The 12,837-nt window shown below is 38.8% G+C and overlaps 1 protein-coding gene across 2 annotated transcripts in view; it reads left to right on the top strand.

Moving 5' to 3' along the window:
- Positions 1-12,837, top strand: part of ksr2 (kinase suppressor of ras 2) — a 104,116-nt gene that overhangs the window by 54,087 nt on the left and 37,192 nt on the right. For both annotated transcript variants that reach the window (XM_044330428.1, XM_044330418.1), the window contains exon 5: positions 4,757-4,929. In XM_044330428.1, coding sequence (XP_044186363.1) covers positions 4,757-4,929 — 173 coding nt within the window. The remainder of the gene's footprint in view (positions 1-4,756; positions 4,930-12,837) is intronic.

The following is a 12,837-nucleotide window of genomic DNA, read 5'->3' as shown; positions in this document are numbered from 1 at the left end:
TTTTCTACCAACTTTATTAAAGCAGCAAAGAGAAGTGGCTGCCAGAGATATTATTCCACTGTTACATTTGCATAAAAAGCAACAGGGTGCTTTTCTCGCCATGTGGGTCTCAGCAAAGCTCTTTGCATATTTCTGAGGTAAAAAGTGGGGGTATGCAGATGGAATCCTGCAAGTCATTTATCCCCCTAGATGGACACAAGTGTTAATTAGACAGAGCTTGAATGCTTTTCAGCATTGCTGTTGAGATATGCCAGTTTGATAGTGAGCAACAGCTAGCTAGTTAGGGAAGAAAGCTGTGCAATATTCATGACCCTGCTTTTTTAAAATCCTCTTGATATGTCAGAACGTAAAGGAAATATGTCGTTTTAAGGATTGCTGCTCTCCTGCTCTCCCCTCTGTCCTTGATCAAATGGAACTTTTACTTGAAGATGTCACTGTAATTAGTGTCTCTGCAAGCGTGGGGAAGTGCATGTGGAGGGAGTGGGTGGATGAATGCATGTACGTGTGTGCATGAATGTCTGATTTGTTTTCACTTGCTTGCACAATGTGAAGTGAAAATCTCATATTTCAAAAGTGTAAACCAGCCAGGAAACTTAAAATAAAGCTCTTATCCCACCTCCTGGGTTTTGTAAAAACAAAAAAGTCAAGGTTTTTGCGCGACAAAAGTGAGTTGTTGGTGTCGACATGTTACGCTTGTGAAGAATATATTTAGCTTTTTTGTTTTCTGCCCAAATCATTTGGAGCAGGATTCCCTTTATTGACTGATGAAATGAAGTCAGTGAGAAAAAACACGCTGTTGTCTGCAAATATCATGACCTTTGGTCCGATTAACACAATTACATGTCGTGCAAACTTTAGATCGCACTTTCACTCACTTTAGAATAAATACAATAGAACTTTAATGATCGCAGAGAAAACTGGGACATTGTAACAGGATATGACAGGAAGAAAGAATATGAATAAGAAATCAGCAAATCAGCAGGTAATAAAGATGACACAACAGGTAATTTAATCACTACAATATATCAAGTGGAAATGCCTGAATGAAACTGTGAAAAAGAAAACTCTTGGTGTTCCTGTTTACGCAGAATGGAAGACCCGGAGGATTAAAGGCTGAAAAATACTACTTGAAATGTGACACAAACATGCAGTGATTTCCATCTTTGAGAGATGCATCGTGATGTACAATCCCGGACTAGATCAAAGGACAACTCGGCTATTCACACCTTCGCTGATTTCTCTTGACACTCGACAAGTCAGCCACCTCCCTCTTTTTGTGTCTTTCTGTGTCGTGTATTCTTTAAGTTTCTACCTCCTGGAACTTTTCATATGCGGAATAGGAAAAGGTATCTGAATAGATGCTTTAATGACAACTGTGAAGTTGACAGTCCCCCGTTCCTCCCCGTCTGCCCGCCTGCACTGACAACCGTTTTCAAAACCAAAATCGGGAATCCTCTCCCTTCTTTCAACATTCATATTCCCTCCCTGAACATCTACAAATCATCCGAGGAGAGGATAAAGGCATGCATGCAGAGAGATGAATGGTTTAATTTAGATTCAAATGGCATAAAGTGGGCTAATCGGAATAGCTGACAAAAGCTCTATGACGGAGAAGTGATAACCTGCAGGCTGCTTCCTTATTGCAGGAGATGGGCGTGAAGTACTGGGCTGGTTTACAGGTCTAATTGCATGACTCAGGGTAGGGAGTGAGATACTGACATGGGAGGAAAAATTCCAGTGGAATTTAACACTTAATGAGAGTTACTTTGCATGATAAGTCAGTCTTAATTTTTGTCTTTATGAAGGATGAAGTCATATTTTCTCTCTTTCATGCTTTTTTCTCACTGGTCTCTTTTCCAGTTTATGTCTGTCTGGACTTTCTCTGATATCTTCTCTTCTGTTTGCTTTTGTCTGCTTTCTGTTTGCTCTAGTTTGGTTATTGTTTAGCTCTGTTTGCTTCACACACTAGTTTCCTTCTGTTTCTTCTCTGAAGCTTTTCCTTTCATAGTCTCTGCTTCTTGACATTCTGACTCACTTTGTGCAACTGTTTCACTTGTCCTTCACTGTCTGGTCTGTGTACGTGTCAGTCCACCACTCAGACATTTGTTTGCAAGTGGATTTGTAGAGTTACGAATCTGATGTTGCTGCCTAACTTGAGAACTCAATCCGGGTTGTTCTCACTTTTTTTTTTTTACACGTCATTCGACTTTGGTTGAGTCTGAGGATATAAGGTTGTTGCCTCGGGTTAATGGGAGGTTTATTTTTGTACTCATTTCTGTGTGTTAGCTGGGCATATTTTTGAAGTGTGTCTACTTTGCCCTCTGGCTTCACTACAGCTCACATGTTGAGCCCAAAATACAGTAAATAATAAAATATAGTGCTCCTTAAACCAATTAAGATATTTTAAATCAAATGACATTTTAGTGAGCCCAAGCTGTACGTGTTTCTTTTCTTAGTTCACAAGTCACTTTTTAATCACGTGACTTGGACGGTCACCTCATCTGCTATGATTTCTTTCTTTTTTGTATGTTGTATTATGCCCTCGTAAAGCACTTTGTGTCTAATGTCTACGAAAATCCATATACAAATAAATTTTACTTTTACTTACTTTCCGACTTACTTACAGTTACCTCACTATCATGCTGTGTATCTGTGTATCTACAGGTTACGTCTTGCGCTAAACTCTAAAGTTTTACTTGAACAAACTGCATGACAAGCTGACAAAGACAAAGTGCACTACATGCTTAATTACCCAAAATTCATTTCTGAAATGACAGGTCGCCCAAAAAGAAGCGGTCTCACAAACAGAAGCCAGTGATTATGGGAAATTATCGGTGACTTACGATTTGACATGAGACACTAATTCAAAAAGATGTTTTTCAAGTAATTTGCAAGCTTCTGTCCAAAAGCAGGAATGTAACCACAGAGACAGCTGTTGGATGTTATGCAGTAATACCACCCTCCAACCCCCCAGTCCAAAGAGACAATTCCTTAAGCAGTACTTTCAAAAATGAGTGGCTGTCAACCTGAAAATCAGGCTGTCTTCATTTACTTGCTCTCTCTCTCTCTCTCTCTCTCTCTCTCTCTCTCTCTCTCTCTCTCTCTCTCTCTCTCTCTCTCTCTGTCTCTCTGTCTCTCTCTCTCTCTCTCTCTCTCTCTCTCTCTCTCTCTCTCTCTCTCTCTCTCTCTCTATTTTTTTTTTTTTTACTTGCTGGACACACATTTTTTGCATGTATTTACTGACTTGAAGTTCTTAGAGTAAAAATGTTTGCGTCAATCAAACACTGTACCCTTCATTGTGGAGGCCATGTAGAGAACAATCTTTAATTTAAACCTGGTGGGAATATATTTCTATTATACAATATATTTATTTAACTATTGAATTGAAAAATTGATATTTGGTCTTCTCATAAAATGATACAGTTGAGGAATCACATGTATTTCATTCGCCGTAATAATTGTACTTTTTGTATATTGATTTATTTAAAGTAGTAATTTTATACTTAGTGTGATGACATACCATTGTGTGTAAGCATAGCACTCATTTCAAATTAACAGCCTTTTGTATTCCTTTGTGTTGTCTTATATAATCTTCTGTCGCTCCATCCTGTATGCTTTTCTTGTCCTGTCAGCAGTTTGTTTTCTATCTGGCTTGTTACCAAAAGCTTTACAGTCAGCTTACGAACATGACAACCAACCTTACAGACTTCATCATGATCACTTAATCCCATAATTATTTTGTTACAGTACACCATACTTACAGCAGCTTAGGGTGCTATCACACCTACAGCTTGTTTTCTGTGGCTCTGCAGAAACCATAACACCGTAGAGATTTTGTAGTTAGTTTGTTGAGGCCCAAATTGCAAAATTACAAGTTAACTTGAGCTTGTGCATATGTAATTACAGGTAGTTTTTTTATTGGAAAATTTGGTAACCTGGTGTCCTAGCAAGTTAGACCTTTTTGTAGTGAGGCAAATACTTAACTCCTCTTGATTCAAAGTAAAGAAAAATAAATGACCATGAGATACTCTTAAACTTTTATCCTCAGTCTGCGATGTTCCGTACTTTCCACGTGTTATTTTGTAATGACGGTGTTGTAAGTGACTCTTCTTGGTGCGCCCGCTTTCTCTCACCCTGCCTTTCATATCCCTTCAAGAGCGGGTGTGAACTTGTTGCTGTGGGGTATGCAGCATGTGTAGGTGGAGAGAATAATAAAATAATAATCATATAGTTACTGGAGGGAGCAGGGAAAGTTTTTTTTTTTCTATAAAAAGCTAGAGTCATATCACTTATTCAAAATGCAACATGTCTTGCAGCTGCATTACATTACGGTATATGTATATGAGGAGAAATTGACATATCTTCTGTGTGACTGAAGCCTTTACACCTTGATCCTGACTGAATATAAAGCCAGATCGGGTATCCTTTCAAATGCCCCAGAAATTCCTAGCTACCCCTCTACTATTTTGTCTGTTTGTTCAAGGATGTAGTGGCATAATAAAATCTACCTAATGTGCATGTTGACATTAGTTTTATGTGTTTTATTTTAGCTTGAATTTGTCCTATAAAGATATGAAATAATAGCTATCACTTTAAGGTGATTGGTAAGGTGACTTTCTGTAAGTATTCACTACCAGAGGAATTTAATGTAAATGTCTTTTTTTCTTGTCTTTAAAAGGTTTTGATGTTTTAGTAAACCATTTTGGTGTGTTTGCACCCCTAACCTGTTTCCCTTTGGTTTTCCTGTTTCCCTCAGAGCCAAGAAGAAGACCAAGCCCTTGAACCTTAAGATCCACAGCAGCGTGGGCAGCTGTGAGAATCTGCCCACGCAGCGCTCGCCCCTTCACACCGAACGATCTCTGCGATCCTTCTTCTTCCCCTCCTTCATCCCTTCCACACCTCCTGTCCATGCTGAAACACCCTCTGCAAGTAAGTTCTTTTATTAATCATGAAATAATGATGAAATGAGATCTTTTTAACGCCTTCAATATATCTCTTTCATATTCCAATCCTTTCTGACGTACCCTTATTTAGTTCTCAGGCAGTGTCTCATGTCTGGGATGTTACTCTGCTCTCTGCAAGTTTAAGTCAAAATGTGCAATTCACTCTTGGCTTGAAAACTGAACTAGGAGTTGAGAGATCATAAGCATTTGTAACCAAAAATTAGCCTTCATTATCTATACAGACAAAGCAGTCTGAACCTGTGCAGTGCATCTCAGTATTTCTGTCCAAAAGTCAGCTTTGCAATCTGTTTTTCACTTTGTGGTGTCAGTCTTAAACCCTCTACCTTGACATCTTTGCACTTAAGCAAAACATTGTCTCCACAATGGAAATAAAGAGCAGTCACATGTCCATAATTATTCTTATCTCCATAATTCTTTTTGTCAAAAATATACTTAGTGCAACGGTTGGAAAATGCAACAAATGAACAATCAGGCCTTGCCATAATGACCGGAGGTGGTGTGTTGCTGCACATTTGCAGCCTTATTGGCTGAAGTATTATGGCCATACTGCGGAAGCCATTAGACAGAGGAGGATATGGGGAAAGGCAGAGAAACAGACAGAAAAGGAGGTCGTGTCAAGGAAAGGAGTGATGAATGGTTGTCACTTAGTGTTGTAAATAGTCGTAGACCTTGACTAGAAGGTATTTTGGGCACAGCAGTGCATATTTGTTGGTAGAGGCATGATGTGGAATAATCACACACACCATATGCAAGCAAGACATGTACTTGACTGGAAGAAAACAGATGGTGAGGTGCTTTGCCACCTGCAGATACACATGAAGATAACCTCTCTTGTTCATATATGTAAGAGTACAGGTATACATTTTAAATTTTTGGTCCAAACCACAGTGGAAAGGTTTTCCCTGTCACATGTTTTACTGTATTGAATCCCATTTGGTAAACTGTCATCCCACCAGGTAGAGAGTAACAGTAGATTTTGGCTGAAGTGGATCCAATAGCTTTACATTCTCCATGCATGATGACATATTTGTGCTTGTAGATTTAGCTTATGTTCCCTGGTCTTGATACTTAGTAGAAATACGTGAATATAAACTTTCCAGGCATAAGGAATTACTGGTGATCAGGCTTCAGCATCATTAAAAAACTGTTGAGGAGATGTTTCCTTCTACTCTTCACTCATGACGAACCACAGAGCACTTGTGGTTCAAGACCTGCTTTTTCAAGTGTCTCATCACATATTTAAAAGTGTAACCTATTTCAGGTATCAGTGTTCTCAGCTGAACAAACAAACCTAGCTGATGTCATTCAAACAATGCCACCAATGTCACCGTTGGTATAAAGAGGGATAAGTGCTTTTTCCACATTTAACTTGCTGAGTGTTCATGGTGATACAATATCACCTGGTTTGTCTGTAATTGAAGTCGCTCTTTTGGCTGTTAGTAAAATGTCATTTGGTGGACTGGTGCTACGATTGCAGCTGTCAGGTTCAAATAAAAAGTGTTATTCTTGGAAAAATTCTAGCTTAAAGGTAGTTGCCCTGATGTGAAGCTCAGTTCACAGCTTAGATACACATCATACATTTCAATGTCACTTTCAAGGGAGTATACTGGCTACATAAGATCGGCCTAACCTAAGTTTGGTCTTTTCTATATTTCTTTTTTAAATATTTTTCAACCTAAACCATTGGATATATATAGAAAAGCAAAAATAATGTATATCCAAATTCACATAGACATGGTCAGTCAGTATTAACTACAGAAACTTCAAAGAGACAGTCCAGTATCAAGGATATTGTCAATGTGCTCACCTGCCAATTATGTTCATTTTTACTTGTTGGCTGTTGCTTTATACATGAAGTTAAATTAGTAAGATCAAGAAATACAGGATCTTCATTGTGAACATGCGTGGATGAGTAATTTTTGTTTTGCACTTTTGAAATTAATTTTTACATATGAAACAAGAGTTGTCAGATGTAATGGTACATGGAAATGTGAATGCAAATGAGTAAATAATCTAATTCACACTGTCAGTACAAAATGTATTAAAGAAGCAGCTGTGTTTGCGTTCATTATCCTTTGTTGAAATGGAAAAATTCACTTGTGGACACTGTGCAAGAGACCAGCTGAAATGATACCTTTAGGATATGTAATGTTGATTGTCTTTCAGGTATTTTGTGCAACTGCAAGTTAATTAGAACAGTTTGTTACCCTGCAACCTCCAGATCGAAATAGAAAGTGGCAGTTATCTAAAATCTGAATGTTTAAGTAATGGAAAGATGATACTTGATCACAAAGCTGTAAATAAGGATCACAGGCCTGCAGTCATTCACAATGAAGCCATCTCCCTTGTCTCCCTCCACCTGTACGTGTGTGGGAGTGCATACTGACAACCCACCGAGCAGGAGCGTCCAAGTTAACAGCATATGCTCGGGGCTACAGCAGAGATAGTACTTCATATGTTGACAGAGAGTTTTTAGGAGTCGAAGGAAGTACACCTGGCTTTTTTTATCCTGCTGTACTGGAAAGCATTATTAGACACGGTGGGTATCACAGCTTGGTTTGGAAACCTGCCTGTGCAACTAAAATCCAAGATAAGCCGTCCGCTGCGGACAGTTCTGAAGGTTGAAGGAGACGTACAGCTTCATACACCCCTTCAGGCTTTTCTGGGAGGAGTTGGTATGCATGTTAAATCACCTCTGACTTCTCAGCCTAATATGAGCTACTTCCCTCAGTCGTGCTTTTCAGTTCTCCAAAATACGGGTTAGAATGCTGAAAACTTTGTTTGTGCTGGTGTCGATTGCAGTTGTAAATACTGAGGGCGATATGCAAGCTGTGTCTGCGTGTTGGCTTATCTGCATTTTTTAGTCAAATGTGTTGCAACACTGACACTAATCTGATTGTGTTGTTTCTTTTAACAGCAGCAGTGCTGAGTTTAAGACAAATTAACCATTGAGGGAAAATTAGGTTGATATCTGTCTGTTCTCTGTAAATTTACTGCACCTTTTAAAAAAAGGTGTTTTTACTGTATTTGCTGTCATAGCTTGAACATTTATGTACTAATCACGTCTAATTTTTCCATCCCTCATAGCTTTAAGTTGTTGCTTTTTGCTGATATACCCCACTTTCCACTATTTCATTCACAAAGATTTATTTTTAATTAGTTTTTGATTTGTTTAATCATTAGTATGATTTTTAATGTTGTTATCCAGATGTTCAAATTGTATTGTTTGAGAAAATGAGAAAGAAAATTAAATTATATATAGTCGATATATGTGACAAAATAGTGTTTAATAATACAAAAATATTAGAGTGAAACATCTAATCACTCAGTAGGCAGATGCTCATTCTTCTAACATGTAAATAACTCAGTAAGGATGAAATGAAATGTCTTCCTCTCCTGTGGAGCACCTCACTTGCCCTCGGGGTCCCCGGTTCTTATTTTAGGAACATACGTGTGTGAACGCTTGTGTGAGCATTTGGACAAGCGTGTGTTTGCCCGGTCAGCCAGACTAAACATCCGTCCGAGGTCTATGTTTGGGATTATCGTATCACTGCCATCTCATATGTCAGGGCCCTCCAGCCAACAGCATTATCACTCATCCCTCAAGTCGCCTGAATCAAAACACGCGGAGGACCCACAAGACTGGCTGAGGTGGCCAAACGCTGTCTGCTCAGGATGAGTCAGAGCCTAGTTTAAGCTGAAACATCAGTGCCTTCCTATTGGTTTGTTTAGCTTGCAACAACCTAGAGATACTGTTTGTGATAGTATGGTTATGATATAGTTAGACTACATAAAAGATCACCCAGGTATATCTTTGATAAGGGGGGGGGGTCTTTGGCACATAGTTGGGTTTTGGAGAGAAGATGCTGATAGATTTGTATTAAATGTCTATAAAGTCAGGTGCCCATATGAACAATGAAAGATACTTTTTCTGATGTAATCATCCCTTCTGTTCATACAGACCATTAAAAGATCCTCTCCTGATGCACTTAAGTGATGGGAGGCAGTCCCCTTTTTGTGAAAAAAGGTGTTCAAATGTTTATCTGAAGCTAATATGAGGCTACAGATGTCCAAATTAGTCAAACCAAGTGGAAATCTTCCAAGTTTACAGCCTTTTTATTACAAATGTCCCTCTTTTGGTTACTACACCTCCACTATCCAGGGAAACAATTTTGTGCGAAAAGGAAAATATTCACTTCATTTGACTAACTCAAACTGCTGAAGCCTCATATTAGCTTCAGATAAACTTTTGCATACATTTTCGCCTAAAACGAGGACTTTGGATTTTGAGTCCCATCACTTACACTGAAAGCACATTAGTAAGGAATTTTTACTGGTCAATGAATTGATTACAGATAGAAAAACCTCTTTCAATGTTCTTAAGGGCACCTGACTGTTATTTTAAGAAAGACTTAAAAATTTGTGAACCTATCCTTTAAGTCTATGTAAAGGATAAGGCTGGTGTTATTCCATATTTTTAAAATATTGTCAACAAATCCCATTAAATAATTTCATAAAACAGGGCAGCTGGACATTGTAGTTTTTTTTTGCAAATGTTACTCAAACAGGAAAACTACAGTATTGTTGAGAACTATTTTTAGCCAGGAATTGATAGACATTCGGTTTTTGTTTTGGTTTTTTTGTTTGATTTTTGTCTTTTAAATTTGACCATTTCCGGGCCCCAGACACACACAAACGCACACACACAAAATCAATTCAGGTTAAGAACTTCCCATAGACATCCAAGGTAGTATTGATCGGTCAGAGTTATCCAATTGGATGTAGGCAGCTTATTCATGCCACACCCCCCACAAAAAAAAACAATAAAATCAATCACTATTACCAAACTAATCTGCAGTCCAGTCCTGGTTGAGAACATAGGGTTGATTAGACATCTACTATGGACGATGTCTGACATCTCCCTGGCTGTTTCCAATTTTCCTTATATAATAAACATTCAGTTCGCAATTCTCCATTTTTGCAGCATTGCACAACTACAATTTTCTCATCTATAAAATGCAATGTGAGCACTACTGTTTTGAGGGCACTATATAGTTTGTAAATTTCACACTAAAAAAAAAAAAGGCGCACAGTAAATAGAGTGCATTTTGGACTCAGCCACTGACTCTCCTGATAGTGTAGTTAAAGCTTTATCATTCTTGTTAGTACTTCAAGTCCTGTGACCTCACAACATCTTTTTGAAGAATGGTGTTCATCCCTCCAGAAGAGATCCAGAGACTTGTAGAATCAATGCCAAGGCTGAGAGACACCATTCTTCAAAAAGATATTCCCTCATTTGGTGCTTTGATGATGGTGGCAGAGAGCGCTGTCTAACACATCAGTCCAAAGTCTCCCATAGGTGTTAAATTGGGTTGAGATCTGGTGACTGTGAAGGCCATAGCATATGATTCACATCATTTTCATATTCATCAAACCATCTAGTGACCCCTCTGGCCCTGTGAATTGGGGCACTGTCATCCTGGAAGAGACCACTCCCATCAGGATAGAAATGTTTCGTCATAGGATAAAGGTAATCACTCAGAACAACTTTGTGTTGATTTGCAGTGACCCTTCCTTTTAAGGGACCCAAACCATGCCAGCAAAATGCCCCCGACAGCATAACAGAGCCACCAGATCCCCTCACTGTAGGGGTACAGCATTCACACCTGAACTGGTTTTTCCTTTAATTTGTCACCCGTCTGTTAAACAGTATCTCTGTACCCCCTTCAACTTGAGCAGAGGTCTTATCAGCCAAAATAACAAGCAGCACCTTTAATACTTACATCTATTGCCTTGTTTAATACCCTGCATGTACTCTCATTATATCCACATAAAATTCAGTGGAGAAAAAAAGGCTTCCAACCTGAACCATGGAGAATAAACAAAAAGACAACTGAACGCTTCTTGCTTGCAAAAACTGTGGGTTGTTTCACTGGTATATTCACTCTCATGTTCATGTTTTAGCACAACAGAAGTCATAAAAAATTATTTCACTTTATTCAAGCGAGGTGCGTCCTTGTTTTTTCTGTTGTTGTTTACCCTCATGGTCAACTTAAATAATACATATTCAGTTTTTAGTGTTTTTGCGCCCGCTCCAGGTGTTATGATAAATCATTGTTTTTCCAATGTGAAAAGTTATGGTGGCCACAGTGGGACAGTTTCCACAGGCAGCTCACCTCTAATGCCTGAAGCTGTTTGAGCTCACAGAGTCGGAGCCAACAGACGCACCAGCCTGTGATGATGCCTTGTGTCCACTTAGATGTCCACCACCAGCCCTGGGCCTCAACCAACACACCTGCTGCAAAACTGATGTGTGTGTATGTGTGTATACACCTTGTGCCAATGAGAAAGAGAGAGAGAGAGAGAAAGAGAGAGAGAGAGAGAGTGTGTGTGTGTGTGTGTGTGAGAGAGAGAGAGAGATAGATGGATAGAGAGTGGGAGTCTGTGAGTGTGTGCTTGTGGATATAAATGGCTTAAATGTTCTTCATACGCTTTGTGCACAACTCACTCTGTTTATTTCTGCATGTGTTCGAATGACGTCACCCACTCTGCCTAACCTCACATAGACGCTTCTGCAGTTGCGTCACAAAATCTCCTAGCAACCAAGTGTGGCACCACAATGGACGTCCCTTTGAGAATTGACAAATAAATAATGGCTACAAATGACTGCTAAATTTAAATCAGGGTGTGGAGAAAGAGCTACCTGAGAAAAATATTTGTGGTTGGCGTTGACTCAGTATTTCATTTTTTTTTCAGTCATCGTTCAACTAGACTTTAGGTTTAAGAGGCTGGGCGTTGACATGTTTACTCATATTTTGAGAGCCAACATGTTTTAACTTATATTTCCCAGCTACAAGACTCTCAAAAGGCTCTCTAAAAAAACCTGAAACTGTGGTTCTGATCATGCTTTTAAAGGCTCGACGAAAGACGAATTTTCATACACTCACATAGAAACTGCATAGCTTTATGTCTTTGAGACACACAAAATTAAAACAGTTTTAAAGAAAATGATGCTGCATCGCTGGGCTTGTCTGAGGTGGAGGGGACAGGAGCGTTTGATGCTGCATCGCTGGAAGGTGCTGAGGTGGGGAAGGTGTCTGCAGGTGGCCCAGGATTTGCAGGAGTGGGATTAAACTATCTCAAAAGTGCATCTGAAGAGAGCAGAGGAGTATATGTGACCATTGGGTGTTACATCATATTAATAGAAAAGCTGCTGATGGTGAAACCTAGCCAATAATAGCAGCTAACCCCCATTATAGCCTATAAGATTCTATAACACAAACAGCAAAAGTAGACCAGGGGCAATTGTAACATCTCAAATTACACCAATCAAAAACGAGACAGAGCCATGAAACTCATTATGCATGTGATCTGTGATGATCCCTCTCTGCCTACCAAAGGACAAACTGATGTCTCTAAATATACCTAAATATTGATGAAGTTAAACCCTGTCTTTTGCGTTTCTGTTGCTTATTCATTAGAAATTGTCTTTATATTATTTATAATTATGATTAATTATACTGTTTTAGTTAAACTGGGGTTAATTGTTCAATGGATATTAAATTGTTTTAACTATGTTTATATTCTTGAGAGTTAATTGTGGTCCATGGTATTTATATGAAGGTATTATGTGTGTTGTTACAAATGCCCCCATATGCTGTTCCAATCTCCCCTGTACATGGGGGCAGATGCAACATTTGACTTCTAGTGTTTCAATCAATATTGTGACTCTAACATTACTTAAATATTTGATGACTATTAACAAATAGAACACAGATACAAGTTACCTGCATAAAAATTGTATCCAAATAGCTCAAGAAGTTTTTGAGTAATGACATCAAAACCAAAAATTGTTACAATTGCCCCTGGTCTC

This window comes from Thunnus albacares, chromosome 2, assembly GCF_914725855.1.
Source record: "Thunnus albacares chromosome 2, fThuAlb1.1, whole genome shotgun sequence".
Classification (NCBI taxonomy): domain Eukaryota; kingdom Metazoa; phylum Chordata; class Actinopteri; order Scombriformes; family Scombridae; genus Thunnus; species Thunnus albacares.
Note: the sequence above shows the minus strand (reverse complement) of the source record. Positions and strands in the feature narration are given on the sequence as shown.